The sequence below is a fragment of the Mus caroli genome, unplaced genomic scaffold (assembly GCF_978045245.1).
Source record: "Mus caroli unplaced genomic scaffold, Mus_caroli_1 scaffold_1, whole genome shotgun sequence".
NCBI classification, from domain to species: Eukaryota; Metazoa; Chordata; class Mammalia; order Rodentia; family Muridae; genus Mus; species Mus caroli.
In genome coordinates this window covers 49,476,964-49,496,246 of record NW_028227256.1, presented here as the reverse complement: position 1 = coordinate 49,496,246, position 19,283 = coordinate 49,476,964, and the positions used below count along the sequence as shown (strand labels likewise).

General features: G+C 42.0%; 1 protein-coding gene across 3 annotated transcripts in view; it reads left to right on the top strand.

The window, feature by feature from the left end:
* Mfsd6 (major facilitator superfamily domain containing 6) overlaps positions 1-19,283 on the top strand; it is a 68,786-nt gene that overhangs the window by 39,836 nt on the left and 9,667 nt on the right. For all 3 annotated transcript variants that reach the window (XM_021168054.3, XM_029478509.2, XM_021168064.3), the window contains exon 3: positions 9,236-9,333. In XM_021168054.3, coding sequence (XP_021023713.1) covers positions 9,236-9,333 — 98 coding nt within the window. The remainder of the gene's footprint in view (positions 1-9,235; positions 9,334-19,283) is intronic.

The window sequence follows — 19,283 nt, the reverse complement described above, 5'->3', positions numbered from 1 at the left end:
GAGAGAGAGAGAGAGAGAGAGAGGAGGGAGGAAGGAGGGAGGGGGAGGGAGGGGGAAGGGAGGGAGGGAGAGAGAGATCCTTAAAAGATTGATGATGAGAGGAAGGGCTAGGATTAGATTTAAAGATCAGGTCAAGTGCTCTATGCTGAGTGATCTTTGTTGAGTGCTCTGTGCTGAGTGCTCTATGCTCTCTGTGGCTTGTTCCTACCTCCCTTCTTCTCTCACCATGTAAGCCTGTCCTTGATTTCTGTGCCTTACATAGCTAACAGGAGACTTCTGAGCCTCCAGTAAGTAAGGAACCCTCCTCACCTCTTATCCTGCCTCCATTGGACGGATGCCTGTGCTGTCTCCAGCTTCCTCAGTGGAGATGGCTCCTTTCTTCCCAGAACACCACTTGCTTCTGGGTAAGCTTTTATTGTGATCCAGAATCTTGGACCGATGCTGAGTGGCATTTACTTTTCTACTTTTCTTCTGCCTGCTCTTCTCGTTGATTTGTGAAAGTTTAAAATGTCAGAAAGTTTTCCAAAGCCAACACAAATACATACCCAGCTTCCTTAATCTAAATGCTGAGGCGTGTCCCAAGAAAACACATTAACATGCCAAGCTACTGTCCAGGGACCCACCCTGCAGTAGGAAAACAACAGGTGGCTGTCAAGTCCAATAGTGACTTTCTGCTGGATCCCTGCCCCCACCCCAACCCTCTCTTTGCTCATCTGTGAAATGGGCTGCTGGAGTAGCCACTGTGTCTCTTTTAGTTTGAACTATGGGTCTACTTTATGCTGTGACTTTTGAAAGCAGTCACATATCAGACCTCCCCTTCCTGGATGCCCTTATCCTTTATGTCCTATGATGCTCAGACTGTGAGAGTAGGACTATGCAGGAGACAGTCACACACACTTATCTGTTCATCCAGCCAGTGGTGGGTATGTGCGTGTGTGACTTAGAGCAGTGCTGCTGCACCAGGCTGATGTTCTTCAGAGCTATGTGACTTCAGTGGAATTTGGAACCTAGTCTTATGGGTTTGGGCAGAATTCTCAAGGCATCAGTGTTCTTGCTGAAAGCTGCATTTTACTTAGTGATGGCTTACACAGTTTATTTTCTATTCCGTGTGTGTCTGGGTGGAAGGATACATGAAGTGCTGCAGCACTTGTGTGGTTCTGGGGGTTGAACAAAGGTTGCCAGGCTTGGTGGCAGGCACCTGTACTGACTGAGCCATTTTTTTCTAGCCCTACACTTATTCCTTATAGCCTTATTTGATCTGTTCAAATGTGACCTTATAAAGGCCACTTCACGTATGCCTGCCTGAATATAATCCACGTGCCCCACTGTGCTCCAGACTGGCAAAGTGTACTTATTAGCAATGTTTGTACAAGCCTTTTGTTTTATATCAACCAGTGGAAAAGTAAATGCCAGTCCCCCAGCTAAAGTAAATGAGCAAATATGTCTGAATGGGGCTGGACAAAGTGCTCACAGCCCTTCTCATAGACCCAGCTTCCTTCCACCTCTTCCTTCCACCCAACTGCAGAGTCTGGACACCAGCACTGACCCATTGTTTATAGGGAGGCTGTAGTGACACACTCTTTGAAGTGAATGTTTGTAGAGGTGGTTAAATTAACATGAAGGCATTTGTATGAGCTCTCATCCATCCCGACTGCTGTCCTTATGAAAAGTAATCCAGACACAAGCACATCCTTCACAATGACATAGGACAAGACAGTCACCTACAAACCAGGGTGGAAGGCATTTGAAGAAATCAACACTACTGGCACCCTCTTCCTGAACTCCAAGCCCCAAGAATCCTAAGACAGTAACTGTCTATTGCTTAAACCATTCAAGTTCTCTGTAGTATGTGCGGGGCTAGGCCCACAGGACTGGCTTCATCTCACTATGGCCTCTAGTCCTTGGCAGATCACTACCTAGCCTTGGTTTGGCCATATGTAGTGATGTAGAACTTGCTCACTCATAAGGCAGCTAACATTCGTGTCAGAGACTTAAGTGAAGAGGGGAATATATTTGTATAACTGAAAAGCCCAGCCAATGCCTTAGGTGTAGTTTTAAGTAGGTCTCAGATGATGTCATCAGAACCTGGGTTCTTCCTTCTTACCAGTCCTTTGGTGACAAGCTGAGCCATATAGATGCTGGAGATCCCAGGCAGCTCCAGGGTCAAGTCCAGCTGGAAACTGAGGAAGGCCTCAGACAATACTCTGCTGTACAGGCTGTACCTTTGTCTGCCTTGCACTCCCTCTTCCAAAGAAGGGAGACCCACCTGCCTGAGTGTCCTTGCAGCCTGCTTTTCCAGTCCCCTTGGCTACTCTTCCACATCATCCATCTTATCAGGGATTCTCCATCCCCTTCATTTTCTGGCTTTTTTTTTTTTCTGTCGGATTTGTAAGTCATGTCTTCAAATGTACCATTGCAAGCACAAAAGCAAGAGGAGCAGCTATGGACTTGGTCACAATTCTCCTTTAGTTTGAATTTTAATTAACTTTTTGAGTTCTTTCAAATGTCATCTAGAGTCAACTAAACTTTGAATGTCTTTCCCAAAATAACCAATATATCAAATGCCACTGATTATGCTCTGAAAATTACAGCATTCATACCATGTGGCTACCTCAGCCCTATTAGGAAAAACTAAATAATAGTGTGTGTGTGTGTGTGTGTGTGTGTGTGTGTGTGTGTGTTCACTTAGCTTTTACCTATTTGGAAAACATAACATCTGAGCAGAAGTAGATGGATACCATTAATAACAGTCCTATTCACTTTTGAATATTTTAATTTTCTTCCTGAACAAGTACAGACAGGTAAAAGAACAATAAAGAAACATAAATATGACCATAGACTGGCACTACAGTGACCTTGCCGATGATGGCTGTCATTGTCCTATTAGCTCCTTAGCCATCTAAGAGGAGAAAGATCTGAAAACAACAGGGAATGACTTGGTCCATCAGTGACTTCAGACTTTGTTAACTCAACTTTTATTGGTATCTGCAGAAGACACATACAGCTAAGATGATCATTGCTTCTCTCTCATCTTCTTTTCTGATGCAGGGTGGCTCTTAGGCCCTGTTCTCTCCAAGGATGGGTCAGTAGCCCAGGATACCTGCCTGGTTGATGTCCTCCAGGAGTTCAGGCTTGTCCCTTCAGCTGTTCTGTGGGAACACTACTGGCTTTTGGAGCTCTGTGGCTTACATGTTAACAGTTCTGTCTTTTAGTGAGACAAGCCTATTGTGAGCAGAGCCTTGTTGTCTGCTTCTGCGCATGTGCCGGCTTCCGTTGTACAGTGTCTCAGGATGTCACCCAAAGCCACTTCTTGTCCCTATGCATTGAACTGTTTACATCTTCACAGAAATCACGTTTATCTCCAAGCTTAGTCATGAACATTGTCAAAAATGTTGCCAAATATGGACATCTTTTTTTAACCTTCCTGTTTCTAAGAAGCTAATCAATTTCTTCATAAACTGTTCACTTATTCCAATACTCTAACCAGCTATCAGAAAATACACACTTATAAACATCACACATACATAATGGGTATTTATATCTTATTTGCCATTGTACCCATATAGTATAAATGTGTTTATTAAATATTTATTAATCAGCGATGATTTAAAATATTCATAATTCCCACCAGTTCGTATCTATTTATTGAGTACTCATTATATCAGGCAGTAAGTATAAAATGGAGTGATCATAATATCAGAGACCCCACCTTCCACTGACAACATGGTCAGCTTATAATGTATAGTTACTACAAGCTAAGTGTTGTGCAGAGTCACATGGTGTCATTATCGTTTGCAAAGGGAATGGCCCTCATATGTGCTACAGCTGAGTAAGATCTGAAGGAACACCATCTGGACATAGGGATGGGGTGGTGCTGTGCCAGTTGTTCCTTCGGCATGCATATGGGCTAGAGGACACAGTGCTGGCCTAGGGAGGCTATGTGAGAAATGGCTTTTAAGATAATATTGGTTTGATTTGAATGTCCCAACTACATTTTCTATGCTTTCTGATATGACTCTGAAAGAAGCAAGTAGTTTCCTTAAGTCTGTCTCTACAGAGCTCCTCCTCCTCCTCCTTCTCTTCCTCCTCTTCCTCCTTTTAGGTTCAGAAAGAAAATAATTGTGGAAATACTATTTCATGTTTTCAACTCTTTAGGCAACTATGTGGTTTAGCTACACCCAGACTCTCAATAAATTAAAGATATAGGAACAATATTCAGTAGTATTTCAGCTAGGACTGTGTTTTTTTTTTATTTTATTTTTATCATTTTGTTTGTGTTTGTTTGTTTGTTTGTATGTGTGTGTGTGTCACAGGTGTGTGGGTATTTGTGGCATCCAGAAGAGGGTGTCATTTTGGCCAGAGCTAGAGTTTCAAGCAGTTGTGTCACCTGACAAAGGTGCTAGAACTTGGAGTCCTCTGCAAAAGCAGCTAGTGCTCTTACCCACTGGGCTGTCCCTCTGGTCCTTGCTATTTTAAACTGAAACAGAAACTCAGGTCACAAAACAAAGGGACCTGGAGATATAGATTGGTTGTGTAGAGAGTTGGTTGAGCATCACAGTATGAGCCTACTTAGATTCCCTGTTTCCACATTTGCTGTCTCTGAAATATTTTCTTGAATAAGTCTGAATGAAGAGGTTTCCTTGTTCCCCTCTGCCCTTATATTTTTTACCCTTTTTATAACTTTTCAACAGTCTCTGTCCATCTTTTGCTTTCTGGTTATTTTTTGTTCCCTCTGCTCCTGCTGTGTGTAATGCTGTTTCTACTTTTGCTGGTTTTTAACTCAGGTGTGTCTGACCCAATATGGGTAGCAAGTGTTCCCATGCCTCTTTGTGCATGTGTCCTTGTTTTAGCTTGTTTATTGATGTTGCTTTCTTCCCAGTGGATTGTCATTTTTTTAAGACAAGGAACATTTTCTGTTTGTTTTTATTCACCTTGAACCCAGCAGTGTGCAGAGTGCACAGTGATGTCTTGGTTAATGTACACTCTTAAAACACACATTCACTGTAGTTTTGTCTGGCTCTTGGGAATGGGCACTCCACTATATTATAGTTGGTATCCTGCTCACATATGTTGTATCAGCAACCCCAAATGACTTCACAATTCTGTGTCTTTCTTCAATACCACCCATTGAAAACAATACCAGCTTTATTGTGACTGTCGGTCACCCCAAAACTGCTGCTACTATGAACTGTGGTTATATAAAAAGTTAGAGTCTCATAAGCACTTTTCACTGACCTTCACATTTTGCTCCAATTTAGGTTGATCTGACAAGTTATTTGGCTTTTTGCTATGTTTACACATCTTGGTGGGTAATGTCACATATACCAAATACCTGCTCCAAACCTCCCTCTTTCTTGTCTGCTTTTCTTACTGAGTCCTGCTCTGAATAGAAAAGAGATGAAAGTTGTTGCTACACTCACAGCAATGATTTATAGGTTCCTATCCACGGTCACTCCCTGAGGAGTTTTAGGTCACTGGTACCAAGGAATAGGCTAAGACCCTGAACGTAACTTTATGTCCAATGTAAAGAGTTGGTCTTTCCAGAAGAAGGCCTCCTAAATACACAGTAACTTCCTTTTTATTAACAAACTTGGAGTAAATGCACTGGCTTCAGAGCTACCCTAACAAAATACTAGCAACAGGACAGCTTAGGGTATTTGTTTTTCTTCAAAGTTTTTGAAGCTAAAAGTCTAACATAAAAGTGTTTCCAGGGTTAGCTTTTCTTAGGGCCACTCTTTGGCTTGCCTTCTTCCACTATCTGTCCCTTCATTCTCTCTTCCCCTCTTCTGAAGATACCAGACATTGGATTAGGACCCACCCGTGTGACCTTATTTGATGTCACCAAATACATTCACATTTAGCCTATAAAGGGGAATATATTATAGTTTAAATATCCTGTTCAAACACTCAAGGGATTCTTGGGTTTTGCTGAAATAATTTTCACTCACTAAGTGTGTCTAGCTTTCCATGGCTGTAACAAAATAGTAGAGACAGCATTTTAAAGGAGGAAGAAATGTTTGGGCTATGATTTCATTCCAGGTTAACTTGGCCTTGTGTCTCTGGGCTTGAGATTGGGGAGGACTTTGTAGTATGGAATGCATGGTGAAAGAAAGCCTCTCACCTCGTGGTGGCCAAGAAGTAGAGAACAGGGAAAGGGGTGGGGTCCCAATGTCCCCTTCAAGTACATGACCCCTGTCTTAGTTGTTTTTCTCACTGCTCTGACAAAATACCTCACATGGCAACTTAAAGGGAGGAGGGTTCATTTTTACTCTCACAGTTTTAGGCGGTATAATCTGTTATGGCAGGGGTTGCGGGGGAGAGGGAAGGGTGGTGGCTTGTCAGTGAGGCAAGAGCTTTGTGCTGTGGCTCCTTCATTTACAGCTTGGTGAGTTGAGAATCAGAAGGTGGGACTGACACAGGGTCAGCTATAATCTTCAAAGACCTACCAGTAGCTCCCCTCCACCAGCCAAGCCCACAGCCTCCCAGAACAGTGCCTGCCAGCTTCTCCACTGCATTCCAATAGCACACCCATCTGGGGACCAGAGCTGCCACATGTGGACTGTGGGGGACATTTGAAATCCCAAATCTAAGAGGGTCCCTCGGGAATCCTGGAATAAAGTTTTTGTCAGAGAATAAAAAATTTCTTGGATCACCCCCCACACACACACACACACATACTTTTAAGTAATGATAATGCCACCACTTATCAAGTACTTGTGTTGTGAGATCACCACACACCTGTGGGATACTATGTTATTATCGGTATCTGATGTGTGAGGATCCTTTTTTAGAGTAAGTTGTTCTGACTATTCCCATTTTTCTTTTTATGGGACTCTTTTGCTCTAGCACACTATCTGTTGTGACTTTGGAACCAAGGGGATGAAGTAATGGTAAATTAATTCATAGCAACTAAGCTGGTTGGTTTCAGTGAAGACCAAAGAGTCCCACAAGGTACACACCAGTAACTTTAGTGACAGCGCTCCACGTACGGAGAACCTGGAGGTCACACTATAATGCCACCTTTAATCTGCCTGCTTAACATTGTGCTACTTGAAGCTGAGAGTTTTGAATTGTGTCCTGGATCAAATAAAGTTTCACAGCTCAAGAGCATGGTTAAAGATGGGCAGTATGAATGTTTGAGGGTGGTTAGCAATTTTGCTTAGGACAGGCTTATGGAATACAACTGGAAACACTAGGGAGAAGCATGCCTGTGGTTCTCTCAGCATCAGAACAGCCTTGCAGGTTTTTAATGTACCACACCTGGGCTTTACCCAGAGTGCTCTTTATTGAGATGGGTCCTGACACACACATTTGGAAATTATCAGAGTAAATTTGATCTATAGCTAAGGCTAGCAATTAATGAGCTAGGCCAGTGGTCAAGGTTGTGGTGTAAGGGCCAAATCTGGACTACATACTGGTTTTGTTGTTGTTGTTGTTTTGTTTTCTGGGTTTTTTTTTTTTGTGTGTGTGTGTGTGTGTGCCCATGAATTTAAAAAAATTCTACATTTTGAAAGTGGTTGAGAAAAAGCCCAAGAACTCATGAAAATTATATTAAATTTAAATTCTAGTGCTTCTAACTAACTGTTGGTATGGGCACACTTATTCATTTGTGGCTGCTATCACATTGTCACAGTGGAGTTCAATTGCAATAGACTGTAGTGCAGAAAGCCTAAATTGTCTACTTCATAGGCCCTAATACTAATCCCTAAGTTAGGCTAAGTGGGAACCATGAACAGGGCTGCTTTCCAACTTAAAAACGAAGCTGAAAGGCCTGTTTCTGTATAGGGGTTTACATCTTAATTTTCTGTGTCATTTTTTTTTTTTTTGTAACAGAGAGAGGCTGATAGATTAGTAGCAAGTAAAAGTAATTTTTATCAAACAAGACTGAAATATATGCTTTTATTCACTAAGCCACATAAGTATGGATACACTATCTGTAGAACTAGATGGCCCAGGCCTCTCTCTATGGAAAGAACTTCTTTGAGGATCTCATAAGCTCCTTCTAGTAGTGTGTCCCTGCCCCCTGCACCTCCCCACATTGACTTTGTCTTTTCTTGCATACTTATGATCACTTCCAGCTAGAGGCAGTGTTTAGGAAATGTAAAAATACAGTCGTGCAAGATGAGGGCAGGTGCCGACTGTCCTGTGGGTTTCCCTTCACTCTGGTTTTCATCCACTTAGAGAGCATGGCAAGCAGGCTGGAAAGAGGCTCAGTGGCTATGACAACTTTCTGTGCTTCTAGAGGACCTGAGCTTGGTTCCCAGCACTCATAACAGACAGCTTGCAACAGCCTGTGGCTCCATGTCCAGGAGATATGATGTTCTTTTCTGGTTTCTATGTGTACCTGGATACATGTGCACATGTTCTGCCTGCCTGCCTACCTGCCCGTCTGTCTGTCTGTCTGTCTGTCTGTCTGTGCCTCTGTCTCTCAAGGAAAGAAAATAAAAGCCTCAAGGCTAAGAAAATTATCAGAAGATAGAAAATAGGGATAGGGGTTACTCCTGCCGCCATGAGCTGAGAAGCGGCCACAGTTGTATCTAGGGTGCTGCACAGCCTTAGTCTATGCTCAATTTGATTGTCTTATATTTTTGGTGGTAGTAATATGAGAGATTGCTGTACATTTATCTGTTTTGTAAGAATGTGATATCACAGGTAATTTTAAAAAATGACAAACATGAATCAGTGCACTCCAGAGAAAACATGTGATTTCCAGTTTATCGTTTGTCATACTTGGCTTGGCTTTAAAAGATGTGAATTTTATGAAACTCTTTGGTGACCTGCATATATATTCAAGGCTTAGGTTTCCAATTTTATACTTCCCCCATCCACTTTAACCTCTCTGCCCATCATTGTGAAGTGACTATGGACCCAGCCATGTCTAGGCTCCAGCCACTTGGAAGGAGGCCAGCAATGTCATTATATTGCTGGCTGTGAGCCCAGACTATCTTAAAAAAGCATCAGTTTTGCCACTAATGAAGTTTTTAGGAAGGGTGATGCTGGCTTTGACATTAAGCATTTGGGGACATTAAGCATAAGGCAGCAGGCAGATAAGATAGGGACAGTCTCCTTCCTACACTGGTGGTTAAGTTTTTTCCATGAGGTATCCTGTTCCTAAGTTTGGAACATATCCGTTTAATTGTGAATGGCTTGGAGAGTGAAATAAGTAATACTCACAATTTGTGTTTCACACTTGACCCTCAACTTAACACTCCCTCATTTTTTTTTTCTTTTCCAGGGTTTTATACATTGGCCTGGCCTGTAATACAGCTCGCTATATTTACATTTCCTACCTGGAAAATGCCTGGACTGTCCTCCCTATGGAAGTTCTTCAAGGTAAGCTGACAGCTAGCAAGAGACCAGCCTCTTTGCTGCTCCTGCAGTGACCACAGTGGCCCTGGGCCCTGACCTTCTGCATTAGGGTCCACCCCGGAAGGAAGGGAGGGTCCACCTCCAGCTCTGATGTCAGAGGCTGGCTCTTCAGCTGCTCTGAATGCCGTCTTGTGCTGAGCCAAACAAGGCTGAATATTCTCCACACCCTTGTTTAAACAAAGAAAGAGGAAGAAATTTGGCTGCACAGCCCTCCAAAGGTGGTTTTAAAATAAAAATAAAAAAACAAAAAAAAAAGACGGATGTGTCTTTTAAAGGTTCTTCTGTTTTTGTTTTTTGTTTTAGGTTAACTGTACATGTGAGAAAATATGGCTCTAATATTTTCTCTCTTAGGTTATTTTTATTGCATCTGGTGGTTTATAATGAAACCTTGAGGGTCATGTTACTGTTTTCCCATGAGCCACCTAAGTCTTTGCTCAGACAAGCTCTTCCAACTTCCTTCTGTTGCTTCAGGGCACTGCTTCCCACCAAGATATAAATCTGAAAGACTCTTAGCATGTGGCTCAAGAGTACTGAAGGCATCGATCTGTGTTCAAAGCTTCTTGCCATGTTAGTGTGCATGACCCTATCTAGATTCTAAAACTTTGCTAGCCTGAATAGTGGTTGGCGTTATGATTTTGATCGTCAGGATAAGAATACTGGAGTAGAAGCCCTGTGACAACCTGGGCTCCTAAATCACTGTGATTGCATAATTTCATTCGCTTTCTTAGCTGTTGCTGTATCATTTCCTAACTTGAAGGATGTGAGTGTACTGTAGCCAGGCTAATGTCCTGTCGTGACTCAGATTCACAGTTCCTCATCTAGGTAGACTGTGTAAAACGCATGCTCATTTACTATAGTCCCTGCTCACAATGAAGAAGAAGAAGAAAGAGCACGCTAAACTAAAGAATAGGTATCATTATGTCATGTAATTATGTAATTCAAAACTAGGCACTCCTTAAAGGTGCTTTTCTCAGATCTGATATAGTGTGTCATCGGTAAGAGAAAATGTGTTTACAAGTACATATACAAAGATGGGTTATATAATAGCAAGTTATTGTTTGTTAAAAGGAAAGCTGTTGTCTGTAACTTAGAAGTCTGAAAGGGTTTTACAGTGAAGCACACATCTCAGCATTTTGTCACTTAACAATCATAGACAAAGTATGGAGCAGAAACTGAAGGAAAGGCCATCCAGAGACTGCTCCACCTGGGGATCCATCCCATATAGTCACCAAACCCAGACACTGTTGTGGATGCCAACAAGTGCGTGTTAACAGGAGTCTGATACAGCTGTCTCCTGAGGTGCTCTACCAGTGCCTGACTAATACAGAAGTGGATGCTCTCAGCCAACCATTGGACTGAGCACAGGGTCCCCAATGGAAAAACTAGAGAATGGACCCAAGGAGCTGAAGGGGTTTGCAGCCCCATTGGAGGAACAACAATATGAACAAACCAGTACCTCCAGAGCTCCCTGGGACTACACCACCAACCAAAGAGTACACATGGAGGGACCTATGGCTCCAGCCACATATGTAGTAGAGGATGGCCTTGTCTGTCATCAATGGGAGGAGAGGCCCTTGGTTCTATGAAGGCTCTATGCCCCAGTGTAGGGGAATGCCAGGGCCAGGAAGCAGGAGTGAGTGGGTTGGTGAGCAGGGGAAGGGGGAGGGAATAGGGGGTTTTCTGAGGGTAAACCGGGAAAGGGGATAACATTTGAAATGTAAATAAAGAAAATATCTAATAAAAAAAACCAGAGAAATGTATTGCAAAAAGAGAGAGAGAGAGAAAGAATCATAAAGCAGTAAGCATGAAGAGCAAGGGTTCTCATAAGGAAAACCGAATTTGTGGCATTTCCCACTTCAAGGGTCTGTTCTTTCGTCTTGCTTAATTGTAATATCTTAATTGTTGATATATAAGGAAATTAAGATTCCATAAAGAGATCTGTGTGCCTACTAAAAATTCATGTTGCTATAAAAATATAAAAATGTATATTGCATATTCACTAATATACTATTTTTCCTTAAATTAATATAGATTAGATAGAAAATGACACTTTACATAAAAGACTCAATAAAAATAGCATTGGTGAATTTGGGCATGCTGGGTTTGTCATACCTGTTCTCCCAGCACTTGAGAGGTTGAGGGAAGACCAGTGTTGTGAGCTTGAGGCTAGCTTGAATGCAGCGTGAGATCCTGTCTATAAAAGCCAACACAAACAAACAACAAAAGACATTCATGGCGTGATGAAGGGAACAATCCAAGAGTTTTAGAAGAGAAGAAAACAAATGTTCTTTGTTGTCAATTTAGAAATCCTTTTCTGTTATTTAGCAAAGATGTATAAGGTGAACTGAGACACGGTTTTAAAATGGGCTCAGGTGCTAAGATCTTGCTCTGGAAGCCAGACAGACACAGTGCATGGATGGGCGGGGTGTGCACTTGCAGTGAGAAGCTCATTAGAGCGACTAACTAGATTTGTGAAGCAGAGTAGAGGCCTGAACATTTTATTGAAAAGTTCTTCAAGGTCTGATCTGAGCTGGCATCTGAAGGGCCACATGTGGCCTATCAGGAGTAGACACCGGCTATGGAGCAGCACTGTGGACCAAAGAGTAGATGGCAAAAGCCACCCCCACTCAGGAACACAAACACTGTGCTATGCTCAGGGCTGGATGGAGTGGCCATCACAAGCTGCTGACCTGGGACATAGGTCCTTATGGTATTCCCTTCAGAGTGTGTCATGTGGGCCCTGGGCATGTTCTGGATTGAACAGGAATTCTTCCTGAGGCCAGCTATGGCTTACATTTCTATACTTTTGTTTTACTCTCCTTTGTGCCCATGGAAATCAGTGCTGATCTGCCACAAGTAAGAAAGGACCATAAATGCCTCCTGGTTCAGCAGAGGGTTTTGCAGCCTGTTTCCCCAGAGCTCCCTGTTTCTATGCTGGAGGACATGGCTTCAATTCTAGGCAGGAGTTGGTATTCTGGCTGCACAGATCCCCTTCTTTGATATGTGGTATCCCCAGAAGGCTCACACAGATTAAACCAATCCACACCTGATATTACTAAACAGGTTTGTTTGGGCATCCTTGATTCTGGTATCTGTATAGGCTTGTCCAAATGACCTTAGGGTCTGCCCTTAAAGGAGATAATCTTAGTATATAGTCAATGCAGGAAATAACTGTAAGGAAGTCCTGATTTTGGGACAAGCCTACTTGTCATCATAAACGCCTATTAAGGGTAGGGGTATAGCTTAAGGACAGTATTTGCTTAACATGTATCAAGCCCCTGGGTTTGAGTCCCAGCACTGCAGGGAAAGAAAGATGTCCTCCCCCTGGGTGTATTACGTTTGCGTACACACATGTGCATGCAGTAGCAGCATACATTGAGAAGTTACAGTATAACTTTCAGGAGTTGAGTCTCTCGTTTGTGGGTTTCAGGAATCAAACTCAGGTTCCTATAATTTTGTGGCAAGCACTCTGACCTGCTGAGCCACCCAAGAATAGTCTCTTTTAAAAAAATATAAGGGAAGTCTGTCTATAGCTGCAGGCTTTTCTACCCATGCCCAAGTTCCAGAAATAATGACTCTGAGACTGAATTATTTATGAATAAATGCCTAGGCCTAAGCTCTGGCTCATTCCCGCTAGCTTGTAACTTAATTAACCCGATTTATTTTATTCTAAGACCTGCTACATGGCTAGTGGCCTCTACTTAGGTTCATGTGACTGACCCTCTCCATCAGTTCCTTCCCCGTGTGGTGGTCAGTGCTCCCTTGAAGCCCATCCTTTGAGAAGGCCAGCTACTGTTTTCAGCAGGCAACTTGGCAGCACCATCTAGAGAATCAGGCTTTCTGCTGTGGTGAGTCTGCAGTGATTTAAGAGTGGGTCTGAGTGCTGGCAGAGCTGTTGGACGATGGTAATACTGGCCAAGATTATTTTTATTTTTCACAATTACTTTTTACAAGGAACGTTTAGATCCTTGGGATTGTGACATTCGATAAAGGTCAAGATCAGAAGCACTCTGCTCCTTTCCTGTGTAGAGGTTAGCTGTGGCAATTCACAGAAAGACTCAGCAGCAGATGGGATCACAACTATTCTTGGTATTAGTGTGTATTGATGACGTGAGTTCAATTCCAGGGACCCACATGGTGGAAGGAGAGAACTCTTGCAAACTGTCATCTGACTTCCACACTATCACACGCATGCACCCTGTCCAACATATAAAGTAAATATGTGTTTTGTTTGTTTTAGTGGAGGCTTAGCAGTTAAGAGCACTGTCTGTTCTTCCAGAGCACCCAGGTTTGATTTCCAGAACCCACATGGGGATTTATGACCATCTGTAATTCCAGGCCTAGGAGATCCAATGCCTTTTTTTGGCTTCTATGGGTGTCAGGCATGCACACGATGAACAGATACGCATCCAGGCAAAATACCTACACACATACACAAACAAAAATGTATTTAAGGAGAATAAACCAGACAGGGCTGCTATGGTGGAAGAGCTCCTTTTGAAAATGTATTTTTATTTATGTGAATGTGCATATGTGAGTTTATGTGCGCCATGAGTATGTATGTGCCCACAATGAAGAGAAGAGGGCACCAGATGCCCTGGAATTGTTCTACAATTCCCAGTAGGTGTTGGGAGCCAATCACAGGTGCTCTGGAAAACAGCCAATGTTCTTAAGTGCTGAGCCATCTCCCTAGCCCCTGAGGAGGTCCTTTTGAGTTACTTGAGCTAATGTTTCCAGTACTGAAAAGTGAGAACTGGCCAGCTCCTCTGTGGGATCTAAGTGAGGAAGCAGAGTCGAGACCCTATGAGAGGCGGCTTTTCTGTCAGTAGCACTGGCCCTGGTCTCTGTCTATCTCGTGCAGTATGTGAGTCGAGGGGGTAAGAGTCCTGTTCCCTTCTCATTATGTTCTGGGAGCTCACAGAAAAACTTTATAAGACAACTAGCATCCAGGCTTTATCTGACAGCGGAAATTCTATTCTAGACATGATTCTATTAGCACCCATATTGAAAAAGTTCTGCCAGGCTTAATCCTTGAAGCATGTGTAGTTTGCTACTTGAATAACTATGATAGACAAGTCCAGTTAGTAACTGGCTTATAAAAGTCAACTCTTTTACAGTTACTGAACGATTTTAAAAATATTTCCTTCAAAGTAGAGCGCCCTTGTCCATCTGGAATGCTTTCTTGTCTGAGGACCTCCTCTGGCAGTTGTGTTCCACATTTAGCTTTCCCTAAAATATTTTCAGCCACATGAATTTCTGTAATTTCAGTTACATAGTTACATAGGACTTAGCTGCTTCCTAATTAATTTCCAAATACTAGTTTTGTTTCATGGTGTAACCCCTTGATTAAAAAAGTCCATGCCTTTACCATCTGACTTCTCCAAAGATGTACGTATATACAGAGATGTGGATTTTATTACCCTCTGTCTCCAGTATTGTAGTTGCTATTTTCTAACTTTGAAATGCCATAATTAGTAGATGAAATAGTTCTTAAAAATGTGTATCAAATAAATTCTGAAGCCTGGGACAGGGTAGCTTCTTTCCCATGGACAGCTGTCAAGACACTGACGTGGGACACTCACATACTTAAACACTCATCTTTAAGTTAGTTGAGGAAAGTTTTTAAAATCTGCAATAATTTGGAAGTTATAAATTAACATTTGCCTCTGCCCCTGCCAATAAGCTCTGCATCTTTGTGCAAAAGCCTCACAATTTGGAGCTAGAAGAAGAGACCAATAACAAGAATCAACCAATCAGTGCAAAGTATTAATTATTAATTATTGTCCAGCTAGTGTTAGGTAGCACAGTCATACAAAGGTAAAGTTATTAATATATAAACATCAATGTCAAGGAGAAGATATTTTAAAAGAGTCCCTTGCTAGGGGCTGTAGAAATGGCTTCATGGTTAAGACTAAATACAGCTTTTCCAGGGATCTAAGTTTGATTCTCTGTACCTATGTCTAGTGGCTCATGACCACTTGTAACTGTGACTTTAGGGCATTTGATGTCTCTGGCTTCTGCTGGCCTAGCACACTCACATAGAGACCCACATACACATACAATATTAAAAATGATTAAAAAATACATTAAAAAAAAGACTGTCTTCCAAGAGAATCAACTGCAATTATATCTGCCATAAACTGGTTCTGCAGCCTCATGACCAAAGCATGTGAGAATCATAACTGGTCAGTGCACACTGGTCTTCAAATTACCTTTGATGATGTGGTATTCTTATTTACATTGAGAAAGTCATTTTCATGGCTGCATGGATAAACACAGTAGACTATAGTACTGCCAAGTCTTGACATTAAACACATTCAGTTTTCGTTGACACTACTAAAACCTGCTGTAAGATAGGCAGAAGGCATAATGTAAGATTCATGAGGTTCTCAAATGTTGGATGGGATTTTGTAGAGCTCACTGTTTTCCTTTATGTATATAAATGAGATGCAGCTAGTGTTTTGTTTTTTTTTCCTATCCTCTTTTGTTTATATATGACATTGGGACATTTTCTCCTACTTTACCCAGAGTGTGTTTTACCCACAAACACTTCCTTCTTCACCTTCCATCATGAGACCCACTGCCTGCCTAGCTTCAGGCCATTGACCTTTTACTAAGTATGAAGCACTGTGCTGGGTGCTACATTCTTAAGGGCATTAATGGGCTCTTCTTTCCGGTAAATCCTGTCCCGGCTTCACCCACTGCTGTATGGCACACCATGAGCTATTGATGGCTGGAGCCACTTTTTGTCTTTTGTCAGTTATAACATGCTATCTGGCACATAGTAAGATACTGATGCATGGATACACAAAAGAGATTCTGACAGTGCTGTATATTGGTAAATGTGGAGACATGGACCCTAGCAATAATTGCACTTTATAATTTCCTTCCCCCTCCACCACTACCTCTTCCTCTCCTTCTCATCTCCTCTCCTCTTCCTCTCTCTTCTTCTCTTCCTTTCTCCTCCTCCTTCTCCTCCTTCCCACTCTTTTTTCCTCCTCCTTCTTCAGAAAGTCCTTTGTTGTTGGCTCTAACTCTGGCGGGCTTGCTCTTCCCCTTGTTTTCATTTCCTTGTGCATGTACAGCTTTTCCGGTAAGCCTTACAGTTAGTTATGTCTGGCCTGTACAAAATGAAATGCTACCTCTCAATCCAGTCCACAAGACTTCCCATATGGAGTCGCTCCTCCTTCCTAGCTCGGATGCTGAACGTTGGGGTAACAAGTCATTGAAGAGGGCAGTGTGCAGCTGGATCTGTGAATGTCTGTGTGGAGCAGAGCTGCCGAGCCTCTGGTCTCCTGCCCACTGGTCTTCATGTAAGCGTGAATATTACTATGCAAAGCCAGGAGTCTGAAGTGTTTTTGTTATGACAGTCTCATTACCTTAGCCATTACAGTTACTTTCTACTGCCTGCCTGGTGGAGGCCTTTCTTGGGAAGAGAGAGAGAGCTCTCTTACTGAGGCTCATCAGATCGATCTCTCCGAAGCTCTTCCCGTCCCCACATTTGAAAGGCACTCTGAACTGAGCAAGTGCTTTGATTTTTCAGTAGCAAAGGCCTGCCACCGCTGCTGTTCTGAAGGCTACTGTGGAGGAGCTTTTATCTTGTTCAGTGAGTGGGCACAGACGGCAGAATCAAGAACAAAACAAGCCCATCTCCCAGTGCTTTGTCAGGTCTCACCCCTCCCGGCCATTATGATTTGATTTCCCCAAGTCAAGCAGCATTGTACAAAGGTCTCTTAAGAAGGGGTCTTTCCCCCTTGTTTGTACATTCTGTTGTTGCAATAGATACTACCATACTACCGTGGGCCAAGAGAGAACAATTTTGAAATACATGTTTTGCAATATTATAAGGTAGAGCATTCCCTAGGTGCATGAGAACTTTGGAACGTACAGTTCCTTAGGAAAGGAACAAGGTAATAATACTCTCTTCTCTTCTCTTCTCTTCTCTTCTCTTCTCTTCTCTTCTCTTCTCTTCTCTTCTCTTCTTTCCCTTTCCTTTCTTTTTTTTCTTTTTTCTTTTTTTGTTTTGTTTTTTTGTTTTTTGTTTTTTTTTCGAGACAGGATTTCTCTGTGTCACCCTGGCTGTCCTGGAACTCACTTTGTAGACCATGCTGGCCTCGAACTCAGAAATCCACCTTCCTCTGCCTCCCAAGTGCTGGGATTAAAGGCGTGCGCCACGACCGCCCGGCTAATACTCATTTCTTAAGAAGATAAATCTTCGGTCATGTATGATACTATCAGCAAAACTTCACAAAGCGGTTTAACTTATGCCAACCCTCAAGGAAATAGTGTGAAGTCGTACCACTCCACTTCAGTTCTGAACACAGACACCTGAGATTCAGATCCCTTCTGCTGTTCTGCTGTCCCTCTGACCTTGAACAAGGGTAATCTCTCGGTGCCTGAGTTTTGTTTTAGAAAATGTAGAAAAAAATAGTTCCGATGGTTTGGAGGAATAAATGGAAGGCTATGTAAAATAGTATAAATCTATGTAGAGAAAGATGCTGTAAGGATGCTGCTAACGGCATTTTTATTGTTAATTATGCCTCCAGGTAGATACAGTTTGAATAGTATGGAAAGGTTCCATTCCATGAGCCTCAAAGCTAATCCTGACTGAGCCCAGTAAAGCTAGGGGGGACTGAGACACTAGACTTCATACCTGTCTGATCTTTGGGGGTCATTCATTGTCACTCAGCATATTTATCAAACATCTACTATGTGACTTGGTGACAACTACTACCAAGGAACCACAGTGCATTTATAACAAATAGTTGAAGAAGGGCGAGTATATGCTCTAGCAGAGTCCATGTGGGGACTAGAGGTAGGAACTTCACTGTGTGCATTACTGACTTTTCCTTCAGTTAATGCCTCCTGCTGATTTAAAGAACATAGGTTACTGCTGGGTGGTGGTGACACACGCCTTTAATCCCAGCACTTGGGAGGCAGAGGCAGGCAGATTTCTGAGTTTGAGGCCAGCCTGGTCTACAGAGTGAGTTCCAGGACAGCCAGGGTGATACATAGAAACCCTGTCTCGAAAAAACAAAAACAAACAAACAAACAAAAACCAAAAAACAAACAAAAAAAAGAACATAGTTTGCAATTATCTAGTAATAACACCCCCCAAACAGAAATCTAACTGCACAGATTCTTTTATAACTGCCCCCCAATGCCAGCCAACAGATTTTAAACATAATGTCAGTACCATGCTCAAGCTATACTGCTGGAAAATGCTTTAATTTCCTCGTAAAATAAAATTTTAGAAAATACAATTTTGAAAGAGGAGGAGAATGTAGAAAGAGGGAAGGAAAGAGGGAAAGATGGGGAGCAGGAGGCAGTGAGAGAGATGTGTGTACATTATTATTCAAATGCTTTTGTGTGTAACTAACCCTTATACACAGGCTAATTCAGGACTTAGATGTGATCGAAAATCACAACCCCAAATATAATGTAATGTTGTGGTCACATAGATAGCCACACCTATCTACCTCTACTTATAAATCCTACAACTGATGACTTAGACAGATTCATCAATGAAGTTAGCCTATGGCCATTTGATATAGTTTTCGGTCATTGGAAATCATTTCTTAAAGATGAATTCATTTGAATTCTACTATTGAGTCTAATTAATTTTGTTTCCCAGTATACTTTTGAAGTTTTTTTTCTAGTGTAACTCATAAAAATAATATAGATATCTGAAAAAGAAGTCAATATCATCTTATAAATATAAATGAAAATATCCTCATTGTATACTACTATGTCAACATTTATAACTAGGGCTCTGTCTAGGCATTATTTGATTCTGAAAAGACTGACAATATCTACAGTGTTGCGGTTGTTTAACCAGACAAAGCAAATAGTTTATTTGACATCTGTGGAAATTAATTAAGTGTGCATGCTATTAATAACTATTCAGTCCATAT